The 26,628-nt window shown below is 39.6% G+C and overlaps 1 protein-coding gene across 1 annotated transcript in view; it reads right to left on the bottom strand.

Annotated features, from left to right (window-relative positions):
* LOC124142096 (sodium-dependent dopamine transporter-like) overlaps nucleotides 1-26,628 on the bottom strand; it is a 72,374-nt gene that overhangs the window by 21,112 nt on the left and 24,634 nt on the right. Inside the window, exons 3-5 of the mRNA XM_046510373.2 lie at nucleotides 12,573-12,779; nucleotides 12,059-12,193; nucleotides 7,643-7,973 (exon numbers count right to left, since the gene is read on the bottom strand). Coding sequence (XP_046366329.2) covers nucleotides 7,643-7,973; nucleotides 12,059-12,193; nucleotides 12,573-12,779 — 673 coding nt within the window. The remainder of the gene's footprint in view (nucleotides 1-7,642; nucleotides 7,974-12,058; nucleotides 12,194-12,572; nucleotides 12,780-26,628) is intronic.

Raw genomic sequence — 26,628 nt, 5'->3', positions numbered from 1 at the left:
GCACCATACCCGTGAGAAAATGTGTCCTAGAAATATTTTTGTTATGAAGCCTAAACTTTCTAGTAACACGCGTTCTTCGGTTGTAAGGGACAAGGGTTCATACATGCAAAAAAGATACTTGAACAAAACTTGACAATGACTTCAGGCAGAAAGTCGACCACATTATAATACACCATGGACCGAACCGAAGGCGTACTAGGAACAGAGTTAAACGTGTTATTAAAACTGAAGTGAAGGGAGTGAGTGATTTGGGTTTAATTCCGCTCTGACGACGAGTCACACGGCTTCAGCACCATACACTTGCCCGTGGGTTTCACCAAAATGGTAAACGTCTAACACCTGCATCACTTCGGGCTTTTCCTCCCACATTAAGTGAAACATCGATCTGGGACAGAGCCTTCTGAAAAACACTTTTCGAACAATATTCTTTCTGTCAAAACCACAAGATCGAAATCAGTCCTAATGCTAAATTCAAAGCTGATCATTACACGTGAATCTTGTATTTCAAAGCGCCCACTGAGCACCTTTTATGGCATACATTTCATAGCTATACAAATTCATTGTGATGATGATGATGATGATGGTGATGATGCTGCTGCTGATGCTGCTGCTGCTGATGATGATGATCATGACGAAGACGACGACGACGACGTTGATCATGACGAATACCCGTTCGTTTCATGCATACATTCATTCACATATAACACAAAGGAAAATGTGCATGACATTTCTATATTATTTAGATTTATAAGTTATCTTCATGTTTATAAACACATCAGTGCTGCTTTAAATCCAATCTTGGTAATAATTTCAGTATAGACATGCATGCGAAATAATTTCCCATAGCTATATTTTATTGCTCGATTTTGCTGCCAACGTGAAATGTCTAATTGTGATTAAATGGATTTTCCCACTAGCACCGTAAGACATTTCCAATAATTATGTTTGTTTTATCTATTTGCTTTTTGTGGCAACGTTTTACAAGTGAACAGGGTCATAGAAATTTCTGAAGCAAGGGCGTATGTTTAGCGGAAATGTGTTTTAACTATGCACAAAGACACAGAGTGACAAAAACACTCCACACAAGACTGTTTGACAAGAGGGATGACTTTAACTTTTTCCATTGTCAACTTTTCTTTTATATCGAGCAGTTTTCGAGCAGCTCCAGCCTTTGGTGTTTACATTTCAAAACTTTTGAGGCACAATGGAACATGCTGTTTTTTCGAAGATTTCAAAGAGAGTCATACGACTCTTGCTCAAAGGCTGTTGGGTCTGGTTCATAGCATTCAAAGGCCTTAGTAAAACTTTCAAAATGTTTCAAGGCAGAAATGTTGAGGACATTTCCAAAGTTGACACATCAGTGATCAAATTCCCTATTGTGGCTTGTGACATATTTTCCCGTGTCTGTTCAGGTGAACACTTGACTTGTCTTTACATGTGTTTGTGACGGATGCCACTTATACTCCTGATATTACTTGCACAATATGTACGTATTTCCTCACTATAGCACGGTTATGGAAAGGGTTTAGTTGCATATATTTATTGATTTTTGTTGTTGTTGTTGTCGTCGTCGTCGTCATTATTATTATTATTATTAGTAGTAGTAGTAGTAGTATGATGATGATGATGATTATTATTATTGATAAAATATGTCCTGACGTAACTTCGTGACCATGATTCGTTAGTCTGAAGCGCTGATGTCCGGAATAACGGGGTTCCACGGTCCACATACATGGCAAAACCACTCTAAGGGATATAGAGTGAATGAGTTTTAAGCCGCTTTTAGCACTATTTCTGCATTATCACAGCCGGGTCACAAGACATTGGCTTTACACATTGCATCGGGTAGGAATAAAAGAGTTGTATTATGAAATCCTATTCAGATCTGGTGCTGTGCATAAATTTCAAAAATACAGTTAAATCTGTTTTCGGCTTTTTGGAAAGGCAAGTCACGTTTCAATATATCCACGATTTCTTCTGTGGGTTATGTCTCAGTTCCATGGTAACTACCCTGGAACCACTTGCAACCAAAGCTTATGACGTTAGCAATACAATCTCTCCTATCACTAACTCAGCACAGAATTTCCCTCGCTCATGGGTAAAATTCTTAACGTCATTAAACCATAGTATGTTTATCGCCATAGTTTAGCTAACAGGAATGAAGTTCAACTCCAGTCATCACTTTGACGCCACTTGGCAATGATGGAGCTTCTCTTGGATATGTGTAACCCTTATAACCATTGCTACCTAACGAAATATTTAATGATATTTCAATTATGATGTATCAGCTGTTTTTTAACAAAACACAAGTCAAGGGCAGTTAAAATATTTAACATCTTGCAGGCATGGTTCTGGTAAAGACTCATGTGGACATATGTCAGTCGAGACACTTCGACGGATGAATCCGAGCAAGTGAGTTGGCGTTTGCGGCGTTTTGAACAGTATTTCAGTTTTATACACTTGTCTGATTAATATAGGAGGGAAGGGACGCAAGTAAATCGTAAAAGGAATGTGAATGATGTTGTCAAACCAAGGATTATTGTCAGAACAAAATAAGTTTTTTTCGAACTCAACATCTGCGGATCCTGGTATGGCTAAGGGACACAACACTGCAAAGCAAATTTACATCAAAGACAACTGGACCACCGTGACCTAAAGATAGACAGTTGTAGCATTTACAGCAATCAGTAATGACAATATCACAATAAACCTATCAAAGAATCACATCAGCGGATCCTGACACGGCTAAGGGACACAACTCTGTAAAGCGAAATTTATTCCAAAGACAACTGGACCACCGTGCCCTCAGAATAAACCTTTCTGGCATTGACAGCAACCAGGGATGACAATGTCATAATAAACCTATCAAAGAATCACATCAGCGGATCCTGACACGGCTAAGGGACACAACTCTGTACACCGAATTTTATTCCAAAGACAACTGAACTACCGTGACCTCAGAATAAACCTTTCTGGCACTGACACCAACCAGGGATGACAATGTCATAATAAACCTATCAAAGAATCACATCAGCGGATCCTGACACGACTAAGGGACACAACTCTGTACACCGAAATTTATTCCAAAGACAACTGGACCACCGTGACCTCAGAATAAACCTTTCTGCCACTGACAGCAACCAGGGATGACAATGTCATAATAAACCTATCAAAGAATCACATCAGCGGATCCTGACACGGCTAAGGGACACAACTCTGTAAAGCGAAATTTATTCCAAAGACAACTGGACCACCGTGACCTCAGAATAAACCTTTCTGGCATTGACAGCAACCAGGGATGACAATGTCATAATAAACCTATCAAAGAATCACATCAGCGGATCCTGACACGACTAAGGGACACAACTCTGTACACCGAAATTTATTCCATAGACAACTGGACCACCGTGACCTCAGAATAAACCTTTCTGCCACTGACAGCAACCAGGGATGACAATGTCATAATAAACCTATCAAAGAATCACATCAGCGGATCCTGACACGGCTAAGGGACACAACTCTGTAAAGCGAAATTTATTCCAAAGACAACTGGACCACCGTGACCTCAGAATAAACCTTTCTGGCATTGACAGCAACCAGGGATGACAATGTCATAATAAACCTATCAAAGAATCACATCAGCGGATCCTGACACGACTAAGGGACACAACTCTGTACACCGAAATTTATTCCAAAGACAACTGGACCACCGTGACCTCAGAATAAACCTTTCTGCCACTGACAGCAACCAGGGATGACAATGTCATAATAAATCTATCAAGGTCTAACATCACTGTGATTTGTATAACACTTTACCTTTTTCCGAGCAAACATATAGCATAGTAACACATTATTTTTGTTCGTGATGTAATTATGCTAAATGTGTCCTCTGCTAAGTAAAGAAGATTCATGACATAAAATCGATGTTGTTAACATCCTACAGCCGAGTGTATAATCTCTCCCTGTGTGCATGTGCACGGAGATACGCCAATTCGTGCAGCTGACGACGGCGTCAGAGTGAATAAATGTTCCTATGAGAATGTAATGTCTGAAAATAAAGAGTGCATGTCGAAAAGTTCATTTTAGTTTATTAGTATCATGGGGTGAATTGAGTAAAAAACAAGCAAGGTAAAACATCTTAATCACAAAATGCACAATGCAATCATAAAATGTTCACCGTGAGTTGATGGTTGTATAAGAATAGATATTGAACGTAGATACTGTCGTCGGTGCAGGACAGTCACAGCCGTAAATCGTCTTGGTTCTAATGGGATCCTTGGGGTCATTAAAAACAAATTATACCAAGTCACATGTGATAAAGTATTCCTATTGTGTTTAATATGTAATAGAACACATTGGGTTAACTTTTTAACTAATATAAAGTATTTCTTTGGGAATTCTATTGAAGAAACTAACAGAAAGGTTATTAGCTGGCAGTGAGTGAGTTAAAATCGGCTGCATATGCATTGTTTCAGTCATACATCGACGAATGTTTGGCGGTCGGTACCATAATAAAACTTTATGTTTAATAAACTGCCTGGTAAAAGAGACCGCCTCCGTGGTCTAGTGGCAGAGCGTCCGCCCGGAGAGCGGAAGGTCCGGGGCTCGATGCCCGGACGCGTCATACCAAAGACGTTAAGAGATGGTACTTGTTAATACCCTGCCTGGCGCTCGGCAATAAGGGGATAAAATAAGGACTGGTCGCCTTGGAGTCAGTATACTGTGTCTGAGTGGGGTATTCATGTTAAACTGCGGCATGGTGTCTCAGTGGGATAGCACTATAAAATCGGCATTAGTCCGGACTAGGACAAGCAGCCACACACACACACACACACACACACACACACACACACACACACACACACACACACACACACACACACACACACACGTGCATCCACGTCGCTATATAAGTGCAGTAGGCTTGGACGCCACGTTAAATTCCATTTCACCTCAACTCAAATTAAAAACAAATTTCAAACGTTATCAAAACGGTTCAGTCGCCGAAACATTTCAAACTCAAGGTCCAAAACAAAATGATACCAGTATCAAATACATCACCATCGAATAACCATTTCAATTGTTGCCAGCATCAACAAGGTGGGTGAATACAAGGGTGTATACTTCCCTTTGCCCGGCAGTGTATAAGGGCTCTAACAGATAGGTAGATACAAAAATCATAATAATATTTTGGACGCCATGAGGTTCTAGATATACTGGGAACCAAATCTGCTTTGGAATCATTGGAGATCGACATGACCTCTATAAGGTGACGTTATAAATGATCGGAATGACGTCAAATTCACGAATATATTCGATTTTCAAGGTAAAATTAACAAGCGTTATATAGTCATGTATTTTGTAAAAAGACCGACTTTTAGAAATTCTCTGACCTCAGATAACCCTAATCATCATACCTTCTTTACACACAGACAAATCAGCGTGAGTCACATATTTGCTCACATTTATTCAAATATTAGAAACACGCTTTTATTAGAACTGAACTCTTGCTAATTTCTTATATAACTCAAAATTGCCCTAATGGTATCTTATTCATTGTACTCGCTATTGACAATGGATGTTACAAGATAATGCATTTCAAGATGAAATGGAACTGTTCACTACAGGCAAGTTAACTGCAGTGAAGTAGGTAGCTACTCTTGCTAATGGCTACTCCATTAGAAGAATCCAATATGTGATAGATCACGAAGGTTCAACTTGCTATCGATAAAGTTGACACGAACTTCGCTGTTGAAACGCCTTAAACACTGTTTCCCTCGTATCAACGCATGTCCATGAGTGAGTGAGTGAGTGAGTTGGGTTTTACGCCGCTTTTAACAGTATTCCAGTTACATCACGGCGTGTCAGCTTAATGTGGGAGGAAAGCCCGAAGTGATGCAGGTCTCAGACGTTTGCCACTTCGGTGAAACCTACGTGCACGGATATGGTGCTGACAAGAGCTTAGCTTCGGAAAGAGCTAAGATAATGTCAGTGTTGTAAATGCACCTGGTTGACCCCCTCCAACCAGGAGCCGACTAATCCTCATGCCATTGTATTCCATGCGACTACCTGGTGGTTTGTTTAACAACAAACAGACGCTGACAAACCAAGTGGAACATCGTCAGTACTATTCCCAGTGATTTCGCCCAGAAACAAATTCCCGGATCCACGAATCATGGGTACACATTAACGCCCCTTTAATCCCCTCTATTCCCATCTCCAACAGACGCATGCACGCACGCGCACACACAGACAGACAAACACAGACACACACAGATATAAAATCCCAACGATAATTAGAGAGAGAGAGAGAGAGAGACAGAGAGAGAGAGACAGAGAGGGAGACAGAGAGAGAGAGACAGAGAGACAGACAGAGAGAGACAGAGAGACAGACAGAGAGAGAGAGAGAGAGAGAGACCTGTGACATGGTTTTGTGGAGACCCTAGATCTGGTGCCCAATGGATGGAAACGTGAAGGCTAGCCACTTACTCCCACCCTCTATTCCCAACCCAAACTGACACAGAGAGATATTAAACGATTGGCCCCTTACAGTGCAGTGATGTGCAATAGACCCAGACTGTAAAGAGTATCGGCTCTGTTGTTGGTCCATTAATGAGGGAGACCCCGGAGGCACAGGAATTGAGACAGAAAGCAATCAGGTTGAATGAAACTGATCACCGATATGTTACAGGAGTAGTGATGTGAACTTACATGTAACATGACAATGCTGTAGATTTGTATAGATCCTATCACTGACTCCAAAACCCGATTTGTGATGAGAAATTAAATGCCAAACAGTCCAAGTTTGTCATGGAATGAAAAGATACATTCAAACGGGAAAAACAATACAATGATAACTGTTTATCTGATTCTAAACAATATGACCACACATGAGACCGGGTTCGATTCCCTAACAGGGCGATAATTGTTCTAAGTCTATCCACCCTGCACCGCGTCATATAATCCCTCACAATTAGTATGTGTTTTAGTATGTTATTTAAATCCACAGTCAGCAATAGTCCGCAAACCAGTGGTTGACATAATGAGCACCGTTTAGCGAGATACTATAACACGTGTTTTGGACCTTAGGTTTGTAGCAACGACCTTTTTTTGGTCAAATCCAATTTTCAAGTGTATACTTTCATTTGCCCGCCAGATTACATGTGTGTGATACTGCTACAGACAGTGTTAAAAACATAATCGGTTAATGGTTGCCATCAAGTTTCCGTTTTACAAACGGTGTCGGTTTTGTGTAAACCTGACTATTCACAATACATACTCAATTAATTGTCTGCTTTTGAAATTCGCTTAATCAAGATGTTGAACTCCTGTAGTATGCAGAAAGGGAATTCCATTATGACGTCTTACCACGTGTTACTTCAGGTCTTTAACCTTTTACCATGATTTGATGACAACCTTTAAGAGTCCCGAAACCCGTTTTGGGTATGGGGGGTGAGTAAGTATAGTTTTTCGCCGCATTTAGATTTGATATGTCATCAATAGCATGGCGGGGGACACCAGAAATGAGCAAATACATTATACCTATGTTGAGAATCGAAACCAGGTTTCGCCGTAACAAGCGAATGCTTTAACCACAAAACAACCCGCCTCCGCTTAAAGTATGAAAAATAATTCTACTTACTCGAAGTACTCGTGCGCCGGCGACCGCCTGGGCAGGTCGGAGTAGTTGCCGGTGATGTTGATACTGTAGGTGGTGGTGGTGTCAGTCAGAATACTGTACTCGGTGAACTCACTCGAGTTGGCCCACAGGGGGTCCGTGATATTTGTGGATAAATTTAGGTTCCTTCTTTCACTACCGTCGTAACAAAGGGGCGTGTTCCATTTGTTATTGCAATGTACCCAGGGCAGTTCCCAAGTAAAAGAAGCAATGAAAAAGTGCAAACACCATGCTATGACTACGTTGTAGAAAAAGTCTGTATAGAAGGCAATCAGCACTACCGCCCAGCCTATACCTGAAATACACAGAAAAAAGTGGGTGAATATCGAGGACAGTACAATACTAACTGGAAAAAAGTTTTGTTTTATTTCAAATATCACAAACATCGATTTGTCTTTTGGAAATACATTACCGGGCAAAAGAAGTATACACTTCAAAATTGGTTTTGACCAAAACATAACAAACATTAGCAACTTGTTGCTAGGCTGAAACCAGAAGAATCAACATTACGTTGAGGCGACAAACGGTGGTCAGGCTCGCTGACTTGGTTTGATGCATGTCATCGTATCCCAATTGCGTGGATTGATGCTCATGATCTCAATCATTGGATTGTCTGGTCCAGACTCGATTATTTACAGTCCGCCGCAACATAGCTGGCATATTGCTGAGCGCAGCGTTAAACAACAAATAAACAAACAAACAAGATAACGTATAAAATAATATTTTCAAATATAACTATCAGTATTTTGTTTTATATACTTACCATTATAATCTTTGAATTATTATTATCTTGAAACTTATTGGACATGTTCATATGACCTCCAACTAGCCCATTTCTGGTTTCCCCCGCCAAATATTGCTTGAATATTGCTAAAAGCGGCGTATTGCTACTCACTCACTCCGACTGGTCATTTATTTATTTATTACGTTGGCAAATGTTGAACTCTTGACACGATTTAGTGCCTAGTTATGATTCAAATGAGCGACAAAGGCCACATTTTCAAACTTTAAGAGTAAACATAACTGTTTAGCAAGTCCGTTACCCATGCTGAATCTGAACCATCTTGCTGTACTGTCTATATGTATTCCTCCCAAAATCTAAGCTTGGCTCAAAGACATACCTGTGTTCAAATATTTTAAAAAAAACACCGCTTCTTTGAAACATCTAAACCCATTCTATTGGACACCTTTTAACCTTAATGGGAAACATGCATGATTTGAAAGTACAAAAAGTTTATATTTCTAAAGGTTTTGCTCGTGTCCAAAATTTCACAGTTCCTGTGTGCCCAAATCTCATCATCATACCTTCTGGTAGAGTTTGGATTAACGAGGTTTCACTGTATTGGGCTGGGTGGAATTACACTTGGAAAATCTAGAGATGCGGGAGTTTGTTAACTTCAACATAACTGTCCGGTTTATGTGTTTAAATGCTGTGTCAAAAAAATTAGTATCAGTAGTATTCCCCTTAAAACAGTATTTCTTTTGTTTTGGCGTGTCAGGTATATAAATGTGGGAAGAATGCCTTGGGCGTTTTAATGAAGCCATTTGGCAAGAAATGATGTAGACAGAAGAAGGACGATACTTGTAAATCTGATATTCGAGTTTGACTTTCCAAAACATCATGCAAAGTGTTATGACGTAATATGCAAAAAGTCGATGTTAGAGTTGAACAGTTTTATATTTTTCCGGTTCCAACATAACCAACCGTTTGACATAAATTCTTGTACCTAAATATAACGAATATGAAGAGATCAAAGCAGGTGTGAACTGACTTTATATTTAGCAATTGATCTCGTCCTCTACAATTGAGGTTTACAATATAGAACGCTTAAAGGCTTTAGAATGTGAACAAGAGAAACGCTATGTGTAAGGTTATGCTGACCGCCAATATTGCACACAAAAAGTTTGATAACATAAAGGTATCTACATTTCCTCTCAGTATAATTGTGCATATGCTTATCATAACAATTAGTGTGATGATATTACACTTATACAATGCATTTTTTCATAATCGTAAGTATTGATCGTGTCATGAATCAAGATTATTTTAGTACATTTAAACAAAAAAAACTTTCTGCAACATAAAAAGTTGAATGTTTGCCAATGGCACGAACAAACGACATTCAGCAAAGCTTGATATTTGTATAATAGACTCATTTTCCATTAATTAAATGAACATGAGGTTATCTTAGATCGACTCCATCACAATCATTGAGATGTGGCTCTCTGCAGGCTAGGGTCAAGAAAGCTAATTGTACTAGTTCTTATCATTCGGACCCCCATTACAAGATTGGTATCTTGTCGTTGAAAGTGTGAACACAGCCCCTCTTTATTGAAATGCATATCTTGAAGAATTCACCACTATCGGGGTTAATTCCCCGGAAATCAACCTATCAAATTAACACGTCCCCAATTGAAATCTAAAACACTCCATTTTCGCATTCAGTTAAGCAATCGGCGGACTATGTGTGCTCTCTCTAATCACGCTCCGCACCGTGTCAGTCCGCCATCAGAGCAAATACCACACCGGAACTGACGTCAAAGTTCCATTAATATACCCGAACGATCGTTAACGGCCATTGTCAGTCGACGGTTGACTTGAATCATTACAATAAACCCTCCCTTAACGTCTGAATGTGGCGTTTATTCTAAGGGAGCTAACTCTAACGAGATCCAATTTCTTTTCGATTAGCACTTTATGGGTAAAAAGAAAGTTACGTAAAATGTATGGTCGTTAAAATAAGGTTTTTGCACGCTTTTCAGCTGCAGTGTTCATTTCTTGATGGGAGTAATTCAAGTTTGCATCGATTCCAATATAGCCTTATTTTGATGTTGAGAAGCAGTCACATTGGAAAAAATGGACTTATTCGAAAATTCTAATACACTAGAATTTAAATCAATGTCCCATTTTTTCCTGTGGGTATTATTTTTATCGATATCGACGACGATGTTCGATGTCCAAATACTTGGCGCAGCATGTTCTATTGTGCCAAAGGAGTAGGGACCTGATTTGAAAATACATTTAAAAACCAAGCTTTGAACGAACCTGATCACATGCATAAAACAGTTTAGATAGCGATAGCAACGTGCTTTATGATTTATTGGATAAGAAATTGATAATGTTTCCTTTCGGGGCAATATATTTTGTATTTCCCACACCCACCATACGTATTTAATGATTTTCTAAGAACTATACTTGTCGTAAAAGGCGACCAACGGGATCGGGTGGTCAGGCTCGCTGACTTGGCTGATGCATGTCATCGTATTAATGCTCTTGATGTCAATCACTGGACTGTCTGGTCCAGACTCGATTATTTACAGACCGCCGCCATACAGCTGGAATTTTGCTGAGTGCGGCGTCAAACAACAAACAATCATATTTTTTCTAAATAACAAATTGTGCAACAACGTTCGCAATTCTCAGAACACTGTTACACTCAAATGGTATATATTTGAATACAGTTGACTATATAAGCTAACTATGTCAGCCCCTATGATGGGTTCGAATCCCGGTTCTAGGTTTGTCAGCACTATACGTATGGTAAGCTTCAAGTTTTCCTCTACAGAGGTGGCAATCCAGCCCGTCGATGTCTGCTATGTAACAGTGAAGCATCAAGCGCCAAGTCGTTAACATTTATCATTTCAACTAAAGCACAGCTATTAAATATATATTAACCCGGCTCTCTGTGAGCGGGGTAAGCAACTTAAGATCCTGTCATGTCATATTGTTTTGTGTCTTTCTCATTTCAATGTTCAGATTCAGAGGGAGTGGGAGCGCGGTAGAACTAAATCAAAGAATAATAATAGCTAGAAACAAAATAATTTTGGTATACAATATAACTGCTAAATGTGTCAGTAAATACAATGCCAAAATGTTTCACAATTTGAATCTTGACATCAGGATGAAATTATGAAATTTGAACAATTTCGAAAAGTGCACGTTCTGATGAACAGGGCATCGATATTTTGTAATGGCTCCTGACTCGGTGTTGAGTGCTCCTGACTCGGTATCTCCGTTAAAAACACGGAAAAAGCGGAGAGCTGTATAAAAACAAAGCTACGGGCAGAGCTACTTCCTGTCTTTGAACATTCTTCCAATTAAATACAGAAAGAGCTTTTTTCTTCTAAAAAGCACAAACGGTAAGATATTCATGTATATTCAGGCGGGCGAATGGATGGATATACATTTATTTTATAGCCGAACGGTAATTTAGGACGAGCGGGCAACACATACAGACTAGCTACTAAAGGGTGAATATGCTGTTGGCGTCACGTCAAAATAACGCCATGCGATTTTTTAATGATTGACTTGATTTACATTTTCAGCAACAGGAAGAACACACGAAATTTCCCTTGAAAATATAAAAACCCACCAATTACCTTTAAATAGCGGACAGATTCTACCCCAGCACGTGATGGCACCTGTCCGGTTAAACTGACCCAAGGCCAGCTCCATATAGAACAATGGTATCCCTCCAAGAATCAACATAAGTAGGTAGGGTATTAAGAAGGCGCCTGAAAAAAAAAGAGAGTTGTTGTAAATATAAGGACATTTTTTAGGAACAAGAAACGAGAAACTACAAATCATCTGCCCACTGTCAGTTCTGGACCTTATATATGATATTAAGAGTTTTGAAAAACATAGATTTTGTTTTTCAAATCTGACTTAATTAGTATTAACTGCCAGCTAAAGTGAAAAAAAGAAAAGAAATGGTTATTCAATGGTGATGTATCATATCAATGAGTATCTCACAAAAGATCAGTCAATGAGCGTTTTGATAACGTTTATAGGTTTTGGTGACTTATCAATGGACAATGAATTCATAAGAAAAAGTGTATGCATACGATATGAGAGTTATCTCCCTTAAATAACTAAATGGGTTGTCTCCCTTACCTCCGCCATTTTTGTAACACAGATACGGGAATCTCCAGACATTTGCAAGGTCCACGGCGAAGCCAACCACTGATAACAAGAAGTCAATTTTTTTGGCCCACGTTTCCCTCTCTTCCTCGTCTACCGATATATCCCCCTTCACCGGCACCCCTTGTGGCTGCATCATGTACGTGTTCTCTGTCGCCGTGCAGTTCTCCAGGGTCTTACCTGTTTGTAGAAAAAGAAACCGAATGAGACAGATTTTACGTCGCAAGACATACGCGACAGAAACTATTTGTCCAGACTAACGCTTTGTCTCTGAAAATATATTGGATATAAACAAACAACTTAAATTGAAAAGGAGCCCCTGTGAGTTGGGAGACCTGTAGAAAATCTAGACTTTATTTAGGGCTTCTGCGTTACAGTAAGGGCTGGACGAAAAGGAAAATAATGATTCAGGGACAATTTTTGTCGGTCACTGTTTTTGTCTTATCTCTGAAAGGAGGTGAACGATGTAAATATTTTTTACAACACAAATTCTTTTCACAATACCCAGCATGCCAAGCGAACAATTATATTTCAGATGTGAAAATTTAAAAAAATATGTTAAAAAATATAAAAAGCGTCACTAGGAAGGCCCCAGCAGGTTGAACCTGTGTGAGTAATCAGGGGCGGCGAAAAAAACATTTCTTGTTTGTTTAATTATAGGCCACCATCAAACGTGTGTGTATACTTTCTTTTGTCCGACATTTTTAGTTCTCGATACGGGAGCGGTGGGGTAGCCTAGTGGTTAAAGCGATTGCTCGTCACACCGAAGGTCGGTGTACGATTCCCCCTTATTGGTACAATGTGTGAAGCCCATTTCTGGTGTCCGCCGTAAAATTGCTGGAATACTGCTAAAAGCGGCACAAAAGCACACTCACTCACATACTCGTAATCGAACTCGGTTCTTTGGCGTACAAAGACATTGGGATGCGTTGACGCTAAGCCACCTTACTCCTTTAATAGGGGGGGGGGGGGGGGGGGGGGGGCACGGGTGGCCCAGTCGTCTAAGGCGCCGCGATTCGCTGTGCAGAGTTGCGTCCCTTGGGCACGCCAGAAACCTATGATTGTGGGTTCGAATCCCGGTTCGCCCCAATTAAGTTTCTAGGTTTGTCAGCACCATACCCGTGCTCGTGGGTTTCACCGAAGTGGTAAACGTCTGAGACCTGCATCACTTCGGGCTTTGCTCTCCCACATTAAGCTGACAGGCCGTGATATAACTGGAATACTGTTAAAAGCGGCGTTAAACCCAACTCACTCACTCACTCACTCCTTTCATAGGTTTAAGGTATTTCAGCGATATCTTTTTCCGGGTGTAGGCAGCTTAAGTGACTCAGATCGTGAAACACGGGTAAAGTTCAGACAGATCAAGAATCATTACCAGTACGAATCCTTCTAAACAGGAATCTTTAAAAATGAATATGATATTTACCATGTTAAGGAAAATCGCAAATCTTTAAAACGTTAATGCTCTATTGTGTGTTGTGAAGGAACATACATGAATCACACTCTTGATCTAGTGTAATGATATGGCAATATTCAACTTGATATATTCAACATGAATCAAAATCGACATTAAGCCAAACAAACAATCTAAAACAGGATAAGAATTGAGCTGACAGCTTCATTAAGGTGACATTTCCTTGCAATGCATTATTGATCATTAGTCTGGACGGAGGCACCTTTTGATTAATCTGTAGTGCAGCCAGGAGCGCAGAAAGTGATGACGTCAGTGCATCACCACCTGCGAGATGCAGCTTGACAAAAGGAAGCCTAATGACATTATATCAACTGTCAAGGTGCAGCTTTTGTTTGGTGATTTCTTTCTCACATTTTTGGAAAATTCCTGTCTTTTGCCTCGTGTACGCTACAATATTTCTGTCTGTTCCTGTCTTTTGCCTCGTGTACGCTACAATATTTCTGTCTGTTCCTGTCTTTTGCCTCGTGTACGCTACTATATTCCTGTCTTTTGCCTCGTGTACGCTACAATATTCCTGTCCTTTGCCTCGTGTACGCTACAATATTCCTGTCCTTTGCCTCGTGTACGCTACAATATTCCTGACTTTTGCCTCGTGTACGCTACAATATTCCTGTCTTTTGCCTCGTGTACGCTACAATATTCCTGTCTTTTGCCTCGTGTACGCTACAATATTCCTGTCCTTTGCCTCGTGTACGCTACAATTTTCCTGTCTTTTGCCTCGTGTACGTTACAATATTCCTGTCCTTTGCCTCGTGTACGCTACAATATTCCTGTCTTTAGCTACCTTTTATATGGCTTACCAGTGAGTTTGATAAAAATGTATTACATTGTAAAATATAGTTATTTATTACAGGATGAAAAGTTTTATTACCAGATCGACTTATCAGAGCAATATTGTTTCAGTCAACCAATGATTCGACATATGCATTATCTTTTATCAGAGGTCAAATAATGATACAAATTAAAGGAATTCGCGGGACCAAACAATCATTTCGAAAGAACCGATAATTCGACACATCAGCATTCGACACAATAACACAAATATACCTAGCAAACAAACATTATAAAACGGTCGACCAAAAGTTAAGAAAAAAGAAAACAAACAACTCTAGAAACATATGGCTCCATACGTGCCTCTTGCCATAACATGGCCTCAATACTGTGATCGATTTGCTAATGCTATTAATATTTAATATTTATCCAGGTAAAAATATAGGTCTGCCGCAGCCTGTGCTTGTCGTAAAAAGGCTACTAACGGGATCGGCTGGTCAGGCTCGCTGACTTGGTTGATGCATGTCTACGTATCCCATTTGCGTAGACTGATGCTCATGATGTCAATCACTGGATTGTCCGGTCCTGATTTGATTATTTACAGGCCGACGCAATATAGCTGGAATAGTTCTGAGTGCGGCGTTAAAAACAAACGAACAGAAGATATGCACACTAAAGCAAATGCGACACTGCCTTAGCGGCAATCATATTCATGGAAATGGATAGGTTAAAACTTTGTTGGTTTGGTGTTGAATGCCGCACTCAGCAATGTTGCAGCTATTCGAAGACGGCCTGTAAATAGTTGAGCCTGTTCAAGAAAACCCAGTGACTGATTGACGTTGTGAGCATCGATCCATGCCGTCGGGACATGCTGACAAGCAATCAACCAGGTCACCAAGCCTGACCACCTGACCCACTGATTCGCATCTTAAAACTGGGATGTACGATAGTCGTAGCGCTAAGATCGCTTTGTGGAACAGGGCCCAGCATAGGTTGCTGGGGTCAGTTCTATCGCGGAATCCCCATGGGGGCCCAGCATAGGTTGCTGGGTTCAGTTCTAACCCGGATTCCCCGAGGGGGACCAGCATAGGTTGCTGGGGTCAGTTCTAACCCGGATTCCCCGAGGGGGACGAGCATAGGCTGTTTGGGGTCAGTTCTAACCCGGAATCTCCACGGAGGACAAGCACAGGTTGCTGGAGTCAGTTCTAACCCGGAATCTCCACGGAGGACAAGCACAGGTTGCTGGAGTCAGTTCTAACCCGGAATCCCCACAGGGGACCAGCATAGGTTGCTGAAATGTATGTTATTGTGTGTGTGTGTGCGTTCTTGCGTGCGTGCGTGCGTGCGTGCGTGCGTGCGTGCGTGCGTACGTACGCGCGCGTGTGTGTGACGAGTGTGCATGTGTTTTATTGTATATGTGTTGTTTACGTGCTGGTTAGCGTTGTTCACGTGACGAGTGTGTGTGCGTGTGCGTGTGGGTGCGTGCGTGCGTGCGTGCGTGCGTGCGTGCGTGCGTGTGTGTGTGTGTGTGTGTGTGTGTGTGTGTGTTTGATAACTGTGTTTGTGATGTATACGTGCTGGTTGTACATTTTGAAGACGGTCATAAATGTAAATGATATATTAATCAGACATATTGCTCCTAATTTACTAACAACACCCCAAGCAATATGCCGAGTGTAAGGCTTAACCCCGTTAGTGCGGCTGCTACCGTTCCCGGTTTAATCGTCCGGTGTAAGTAGTTTCCGGATTAACGGTCTGTGGGAACAGTGAAAGGTCCATTTGTTGATGTTAATTGTATATGTGCTAGCTTGTATGCCCCGTGTGTTTTAATTTGTATATGTGTGGTATATGTGCTGGTTGTATATGACACGAAAGTGAGTGAGTGAGTGAGTGAGTGAGTGAGTGAGTGAGTGAGTGAGTGAGTGGGTGAGTGAGTGAGTGAGTGAGTGTTACCTGTCGCTGGATTATTACTAAAGCGGCGTACAACACTCCTATTTGGTGATCCTGGCAATTTTTATTTAAGTCATTCAATGTTCATTTTATGTGCAAACTTAACATATTATGATGTATTTCAATCTAGTTAATGGTTACCTTTGATACATATGTCGCCGCTTTGATTATAATACAGGTATATTAGTCGTGTCAGCTTGATGAGGGGGAAAACCCGGAGTGATGCATTGTTTTTACTTGTATCACTGTGGTGACACTTATGAGCATTGGATTCACTGTCAAATTACTCTTGCTTGTCACTTGGGATTTACAATTGAAACTGTTGTTTACAGCTTACTGGGATTTACAATTGAAACTGTTGTTTATAGCTTACTGGGATTTACAATTGAAACTTGTTTATCCTTACTGGGATTTATAATTGAAACTGTTGTTTAAAACTTTCTAGGATTTATAATTGAAACTGTTGTTTATAGCTTACTGGGATTTACAATTAAAACTTGTTTATTGCTTACTGGGATTTACAATTGAAACGGTTGTTTAAAACTTTCTAGGATTTATAATTGAAACTGTTATTTATAGCTTACTGGGATTCACAATTGAAACTGTTGTTTATTGCTTACTGGGATTTACAATTGAAACTGTTGTTTATAGCTTACTTGGATTTAAAATTGAAACGGTTGTCTATAACTTACTTGGATTTATAACTGAAACTGTTGTTTAAAACTTTCTAGGATTTACAATTGAAACGGTTGTTTATAACTTACTTGGAAAAAAGTTCAGAGTTTCAGAGTACCAAACATAGAAAAGCTTGTTGGGACCTGAGAATTATTTGTCTTCAATAACTCTGTGACAATTTCGTTCAATATGTGTTACGTTTCGTGAAAATCTGTCTGGCTGAAAAATAATGAAGGAAGGTCGGATGCCAATGATAATATTGTACTTCTATGTCTGTTATGTAACAGTGGAATTGACATTTCCTTGTATATGACTTGAAAAAGTACATTCAGTCTGTTTATTTTGTTTATCCTGCAATCCAAGAAATTTGCTCATCGTTAAACACTAAAAAATGAGGCACTTCTATTGAAATTACACACACATTACACACACATTATTTATACACACCATTACTATAGGATAAACTTTGTAACAAAAGGTGCAAGTTGAATGTTATCTTGTACATATGCGGCGACTAATTTTAGTTCGTTATAACCATAGTTCGTTAACAGCATGTGTACACCATAGATACAGCAGTGGCCGGGACAAAAATATAAGTTCGTTATATCCGTCAGTTCGTTATAAGCGTGCTCATTATAACGTAGTTTACTGTAATAACTAAAAGGGTTTTACACCGAGTCTGGACAAGACAAACCAGTGATTGACATTATGCGCAACGATCCATGCTGTCGCTGTCGATGACAACCCCTCAACCAACCACCGAGTCTGACCACTGGATTCATTACGTGGTTCCCAGTCTGATCCGGAATCCCCACGAGATAGATTTACAATTGAATCAGTTGTATATCACTTTACAAGAGAAACGGCTATATATCATTATAACTTAAACTTGTATATAAAATGACAGCGAAGAAAACTTTTCCATTATCATAAAAAAGATCTCCTCATTTCACGACCCCGCTTAAGCACGGTTATGAAGCACTATCAAATAGTGATGATACCACATGTTCGCGAGAAGGTGGGCAAAACCTGCCAACCGATGGAACCCGTCAAAAGATAAGGGTTTATAACTGAAACTGATGTATATCACTAAAAGTTTAAAGGTGAAAACGACGTATTTCACTAAAGGATTTAAAGTTTAAACTGATGTATACCACTCAAAAATTTAAAGTTGAAACTGATGTATACCACGCAAAGATTTAAAGTTGAAACTGATGTATATCACAAAAGGATGTAAAGTTGAAACTGGTGTATATCACAAAAGGATTTAAAGTTGAAACTGATGTATACCACTCAAAGATTTAAAGTTGAAACTGATGTATACCACTCAAAGATTTAAAGTTGAAACTGATGTATACCACTCAAAGATTTAAAGTTGAAACTGATGTATACCACTCAAAGATTCAAAGTTGAAACTGATGTATACCACTCAAAGATTTAAAGTTGAAACTGATGTATATCACAAAATGATGTAAAGTTGAAACTGGTGTATATCACAAAAGGATTTAAAGTTGAAACTGGTGTATATCACAAAAGGATTTAAAGTTGAAACTGGTGAATACCACTAAAGGATTTAAAGTTGAAACTGGTGTATATCACTAAAGGATTTAAAGTTGAAACTGATGTATATCACAAAAGAGTTTAAAGTTGAAACTGATGTATATAACTAAAAGGTTTAAAGTTGAAACTGATGTATATAACTAAAGAAATTAAACTAGTTAAGTTGAAACTGATGTTTATAACCAATTGATTTAAAGTTGAAACTGTTGTATATCACTAAAGGATTTAAAATTGAAACCGATGTATATCCCTTTTGGATAGTTAATTACGATTCATGTGTGAGCAGAAGCCACGTACGCACTGGGTGTACAATGAAATCAAGCTGTTGTATTTCACTTGTTGACATAGTAACAAGTCAGAAAATGTACAATGACTTAACATTAAAATGTGCATAAATTCTAATTTAAAAAATAAAGACTGTGTGAACCTTACGATTCCCTTTTTTCAGCTTGACTTATGGTGTTAATCATTAGAGTAACTTTACCGAGGGTAAATGATTCTTAACATTATAGTGCGATAAATAAAGACGTGCACAGTATTTTTTAACACTGGTATTCAATGACATAAAAACAACTATACGCCGCACTCAGCAATATTCCAGCAATATGACGGCGGTCTGTAAACTGTCGAGTCTGAACCAGACAATCCAGTGATCGATACCATGAGCATCGATCTACACAATTGGGATGCGATGACATGCATCAACCAAGTCACCGAGCCTGACCACCCGAACCCGTTAGTAGCCTCTTACAACAAGCATGAGTTGCTGAAGACCAATTCTAACCCGGGTCTTCACGTGGACATTTATGTAGCCCACATTACTTAAGAAATAAACGATGAGTGGGGGTTGTTTATCGTACAATAATACACTGCAGGGAGAATAGACAATGAGAGGTGCAGTTACGAGTCGTCTTTGGTCTTTCCCGCATCTTTTCATAATTTGCACGTCGATTATCTGTACCTTTTCTCCCAATACAGATTGTCACATCTCTCACACTTTTGCATGCGATCGCTCTCCCATTGCATTTATTTACGTTGCCCAGCTACATCTATGGGGAACAGCTCACTAGACACTTCCCGCTCAAAAATAACGTCATCAAGGTGCATGCATGTACGAATTTCCAGAAATTACGTCATGATAGAACAATGTCTTACCGTGAATTAAACCACGCTTCGTTCTTCATTGTTCTTTGTGACTTATCGCATAACTTTCTCATATTAAAAAATATGAAGTAAAAAATAATACAAAGTATGTTTTTACAAAGTCATGAGAAACAAGGCTATTGTGCAACTGTCCTAGTTTTGTAGTAGATAAGATCACGGTATCGATATCTATATATTGCATGGGATTGTGCACGCTATGACCATTCACGATCTTGGTTCAAAAAATGATTTCTTCTTTGAATCCGAACGTTTTTATCCTCTTGACATTTATAGTTCTAAATATTTAAATGAAACATGTACACATAAAAAGAGATAAATTTAGCCTTCTCGGATTGAGTAGCTGAAAATACACAAACATTCACCCTGATTGAGAGATATATGTATTGATATAAGGTGCACACTGAATTCAGAGTAAATTACACACGTGTCTTGTGCGTGACTGCGAGTACCGTTACACAATTGACCTCAATACATTCCTAATGTAGTCACTTGCAGACACCACGTGCACTTTAGCTAATAAGGTTGACATCTAATAGTTGCATAACGCCTGAGAATAAAAGCGAAAAATCCATTCCATACTGACAAGAAATCCCCATTGGTGGTTTTACAATTGAAAGTGTTGTATATCACTTATGTGAATTACAATACAAACGTCTGTATATCACTGATGTGGAGTTATAATTGAACCGTGTATGTAAAAATAAAAGCGACAAAACCTTTTCATAATTTAACAGAAATATTTGCTAAAAGTCCATTGAACGGTTCCGACCATACCACAAGCATGTGTTTATGAATCACTATTAGAAAATAAGAATACCAGGTGTTCTCTGCATGGTGAGCGTATCCTGCCCCTGCGGTGGGAACACAATTAACATTGCTTTCAGTTTAGGGGGTAATAGTGATTGTAAAAATTACGTAAACAAGAAACTATTTTTATGTATTATATTTTTCATGCTTCAGAACATATGTGTTCTCATAATGAATTAATGTCATTAATCGGCCAACAAAGTATTTTAAAAGTTGGCTATAATGAAATACATTTAAAAAAAGATACTCGACAAAATCAGATAACTGAAATATTTTTCAACACTTGAAGAAAAAGATTTTCATTCATTTGGTTATTGATATAATTTACAACAACTACGTCTACTGTGTCTACTATGTCTACCGTGTCTATTATGTCTACTGTGTCTACCGTGTCTATTATGTCTACTGTGTCTACCGTGTCTATTATGTCTACTGTGTCTACCGTGTCTATTATGTCTACTGTGTCTACCGTGTCTATTATGTCTACTGTGTCTACTGTACAAGCTGTACCTATGTGCAATGCTTAATATTATATAAACCTAACCCATTTTCTTCTAGTTGATTATAAAATACAAGTAATAACCAAACCAAAACCCTATTCAACAGTGTTATGAACAAATGATTCGGTGTATTAGACAAAACATAATCAAAATAAAGAAATATATAGGTATCAGGTATGAATGTGGACCATGCTTAATATTATATAATTAATCAGAGATTTATATTCGAGTTTGATATAAATCACACGTAAAGCACAAAACCAAAACTTTAATCATCAGTGTTATGAACAATTGATTTTGTATATGAGACATTTATAGAAATATATAGCTAACAGGTATACACGTGTGTCATGCTTTATATTATATGAAATAAATAATTTTATTCTAGATATGAAGCACATGCAAATAACCAAAACCAAACTAAATTAAACAACGTTTTGACCAAGGATACACCGAATGAGCAACATATTTAAATAAAGAAATATTTGTCATACTCATGTACGAAGTTAAATGCAACTACATATGTGTCATCTTGCATCTATCAGATTCCAAACACACAGCAATATCGTTTTCTCTCACATGCAACATACCTTATGAGTGGAAATAAAAAGCCATCACAACTGACTGTGCCATCGTTCTCATGGTGGATATTATAAATGTATTCTAAATTGTCAGGTGGCCTTTCGAATGTGAGTATCACAGAGGCTATCTATGATAATAGCAGAGCTAATTCACGCCACAGCTGTGGTGTTGCGATCACGACGCACCGGTCTTACCGATAGGTTAGACCGGTTTTAGCACATTCTGTGTCAAACGAGGAGACTCCAGGTTATGTCGATCGGTACGTGTCTCAATTTGAACATATCAATTTCAAAAGTTGCGTGAATAAGTGGTTAATTTCTACACGGTAATATACATATACATTTATATTTTTTTGCACCATATGTATTTCTTCTGAATTTCATATTTAAAAGTACACACGTACTTTTGGTTTTTTTTAATCATTATTTTTATGCAAATTGCGTGAATGGCTGATGCTACAGTTAGGCAGGACATGCATATCCTTTTCGGGAACACCTGGTGTCATCACTGATTTTCAGAGATAGGTTCATATAATCTTTTACCACTATTTTGCTATTTACGCAGAGTGGAATCTGTTTCGGACGATAATAGAGAATGATTATTATCTGGATTTAACATTTTATTATATTGACTTTTAGTCAATACGGGGGCACGGGTGGCCCAGCCGTCTAAGGCGCCGCGATTCGCTGTGCAGAGTTGCGTCCCTTGGGCACGCCAGAAACCTGTGGGTTCGAATCCCGGTTCGCCCCGATTATGTTTCTAGGTTTGTCAGCACAAAACCGGTGCTCGTCGGATTCACCGAACTGGTAAACGTCATCACTTCGGGCTTTTCTCCCACATTAAGCTGACACGCCGCGATATGAAATACCGTCACATATAAATTATAAATGCATATATCACAATACCACGTCACAACCCATTAACTGTAGACCCCATAGAGCCTGTTCAGTTTCAAAAGGCTGAATAAAATCGCTTTGCATTGAATCTGATTCTTGTGACTTGAGCGTCTGTCGCATTATAATTTTGTCGCTTCCAATGAGAGCCTACACTGAAATACTGACATTTGAAGCCCCGTTGCTCATAGCAGAAATAACGCTAAATCATAACGTCTCTCCTGATTGATTCACCTCGAAATCCTTTAACAAAATATTTTCTGTCATTCCCCAATTGTCCTCGATTACCAGGGTATTAGATTTCCATTCTAATATGACAAATACCCTAGAACCATTCGCCACCAAATCTTCGTTTCGGAAGTGACGTCAACATCTCTCTTATCATTCACTTTTCACAGACTTTCTCTCGCTCATTCGTGTCAGTTGATTGGCCGGAAATTTTAGCGTCAAGTAATCAGAGTCGGGCTCAAACGAATCTATTTAGAGCGAATGGGAAGTTATCATAATAAATACAATAAATGATTATGTTGCCATATACAATTAGAAAATTGCGGATGGGGTAGCCTGGTGATTTTAGTGGTCGCTCCTCACGATTCTCAAGATGGGCGCAATGTGTTGGATTGTTTGTCGTTTAACCGGTTTAAAAATGGTACTTGTTGTTACCCTGCCTGGCCCTCGGCAAGGAATTATTGACTCGGAGTCAATATACTGTGTCTGAGTAGGGTATTCATGTTAAACTGTGGCATGGTATCTCGGTGGGCTAGCACTATAAAACCGGCATCAGTCCGGACTAGTACAACCAACCACATACACACACAAACACGTTCATGCACGTCGCTATATAAATGCAATAATTTTGGACGTGACGCGACGCGACGCGACGCGACGCTACGTTAAACCCCATTTCACCTCACTTGTTTGTCGTTTAATAGTAATATTCCAGCTATATGCCGGCGGTCTGTAAATAATCGAGTCTGGACCAGACAATCCAGTGATTAACATCACGAGGATCGATCCACGCAATTGGGATGCGATGACATACACCAACCAAGTCAGAGAGCCTGACCACTCGATCCGGTTAGTCTCCTCTTACGACAAGCACGGGTTGCTGAAGACCAATTCTAACCCGGAATGAGTGAGTGAGTGAGTATGGGTTTGCGCCGCTTTTAGCAATATTCCAGTAATATCACGGCGGGGACCCCCAAAAATGGGCTTCACACATTGTGCCCATGTGGAGAATTTGAACCCGGGCCTTCACGGAGTAGGTACAATGTGTTATTAAACAAAGGTATATATTCTTAGGCGCCGCACATCGCAATTCCCCCCCCCCCCCCCCCCCCCCCCCGCACGCACACGCACACACACACACGCACACGCACACACACACACACACACACACACACACACACACACACACACACACACACACCCCACCCCCGAAACATTATTGATATAAATTGTGGGTTCGTATCTGGTGAGTCCCGATTATGTTTCAAGGTTTCGTCGGCCTTTCCTCTCACGTTAAGCTGACACACCCTGATATAACTGGAAAACTGTCGTTAAACCTAACTCACTCTAACAAAGATGGAACTAAACAATGCAGCATGATTGTAAAAGAAGTGCGTGCATTAATAAACCATTTATATATCAAAGGCACAGGAAGTTAGATATTTACATATGCACACGCTACGTGTGAACAGATCTACAAGGCCAACCACTGGCCAACTGTAAATGTTAGTATTATTTGTCTTACATTGAAAATGTAAATTGCACATTATCATGGCTTTTATGATAAAATCGGATTCGTACAATGGACGCTGCTTTTAGCAGAGCGTTGCTATCATTATGGAAAAGGGTTTTGTCGCTTTCATTTATTTGATGTTATATCATGGATTGTCACGAGCAGAAGATTACGAATCAATGAATGACTGATAATTTCAATCAAACTATGGTGAGCATATTTAAGGGTGTTCCAAAATAGTTTAAATCAAAACTCAAACAAACACCTGGCGGGTTCCTCCGTCGGGGCAGGATACGCTCACCTCTTCGCGAGCACCTGTCCTCATCACTGCTTGAAAGGGATTCATAGATATGAATCGTCAACGCCAGAGTGAGTGAGTGAGTGAGTGAGTATGGTTTTACGCCGCTTTTAGCAATATTCCAGCCATATCACGGCGGGGGACACCAGAAATGGGCTTCACACATTGTACCCATATCGGGAATCGAACCCGGGTCTTCGGCATGACGAGCGAACGCTTTAACCACTTGGCTACCCGACCGCCCTTTCAACGCCAGAGATTAACCATACTCGATTATCTGCCGAAACAAACTCGATTGGGCGTAAAAGGCAAAATAGTGGTGAAAATTATATGAATGGATCACTTGCTTTTTAGCTGACAGTGCCGGGTTCGTTCTAATGCTGCTTTTCGCAAATATTTTTTATGATTATAGAAATGATTATTTATATAATTCAAAAATGCTTGAAGCACTGTATGCTTACTACTACTTATATATTAACTACTTTATGCTAAAACTTATATTCAAAGTTAATTTTATCTTTAACAATCACAATATACTTATTTTAGCGTAATGTGTCCAATCAGGTTGCGAATTTTCAATAATCCCATTTTTAAATAAAATGGTATCAAACATTTGTGTGATCGATTTCCAGTTCCGTGACTGGCTACCCCATGGTGATGACCTAGGGTCAGATAATGACGGACTACTTTCCTGATTATATTACATTGATACGTTTCTCGTGTTCAGTCGAATGCACCTATTTCCGTGTCGAAACTTTAGGGAGAGTTAAATAAATGTTGTTTGATCATCATCGCCTTGCTAATCAAGTTATCGCTAAAACGTTTATGTGGAGAGTCACACAAAGCAGGAGCAGTAAGCAGTGTGCCAGACGACGTTAGCCATGACCGTTGTGTAAAGCATTAATGCCCCACTGCGATCACGTTGGTAGTGAAAATATGCACCAATTCAATGCTAAAACGGTGTGATATTAGGGTTTGTAAGAAACAGAGTACTGCACTCGTGCCCGTCGTATACCATTTATCTTACAGCTCGAATCTAACTCGTTGTAAGAATAATGGTACATAACTGACACTCGTGTAGTTTCAGAGAAACACTTTCATCAAAAAGGAGAGACGCCCTACCAGGTCTACGTTATTGCCAGTATTGTTACAGGTAGCATTTCTGTTTCCAAAGGGGTGTACGGGTGGCCCAGTCGTCTAAGGCGCCGCGATTCGCTGTGCAGAGTTGCGTCCCTTGGGCACGCCAGAAACCCATGATTGTTGGTTCGAATCCCGGTTCGCCCCGATTATGTTTCTAGGTTTGTCAGCACTATACCCATGCTCGTGGGTTTCACCGAAGTGTTAAACGTCTGAGACCTGCTTCACTTTAGGCTTTCCTCCCCTATTAAGGTGACACGCCGTGATATAACTGGAATACTGTTAAAAGCGGCGTTAAACCCAACTCACTCGCTCTGTTTCCAAAGAAGTCCAACAAGCTAAGTTAAATTCACACATTACATCAGTGAATACTATTTCATTGAAGACTACAGTCTGGAATCTCCGGTATAACGGCAATATGCCAATAAAGCAAATGTGCTTATGTTATCACAATGCTTCATAACATAAGCATAGGGT

The sequence above is a fragment of the Haliotis rufescens genome, unplaced genomic scaffold (assembly GCF_023055435.1).
Source record: "Haliotis rufescens isolate VD_foot unplaced genomic scaffold, xgHalRufe1.0.p SCAF_15, whole genome shotgun sequence".
NCBI classification, from domain to species: domain Eukaryota; kingdom Metazoa; phylum Mollusca; class Gastropoda; order Lepetellida; family Haliotidae; genus Haliotis; species Haliotis rufescens.
The sequence above is the reverse complement of the archived record's forward strand: the minus strand, read 5'-3'. Positions and strand labels throughout refer to the sequence as shown.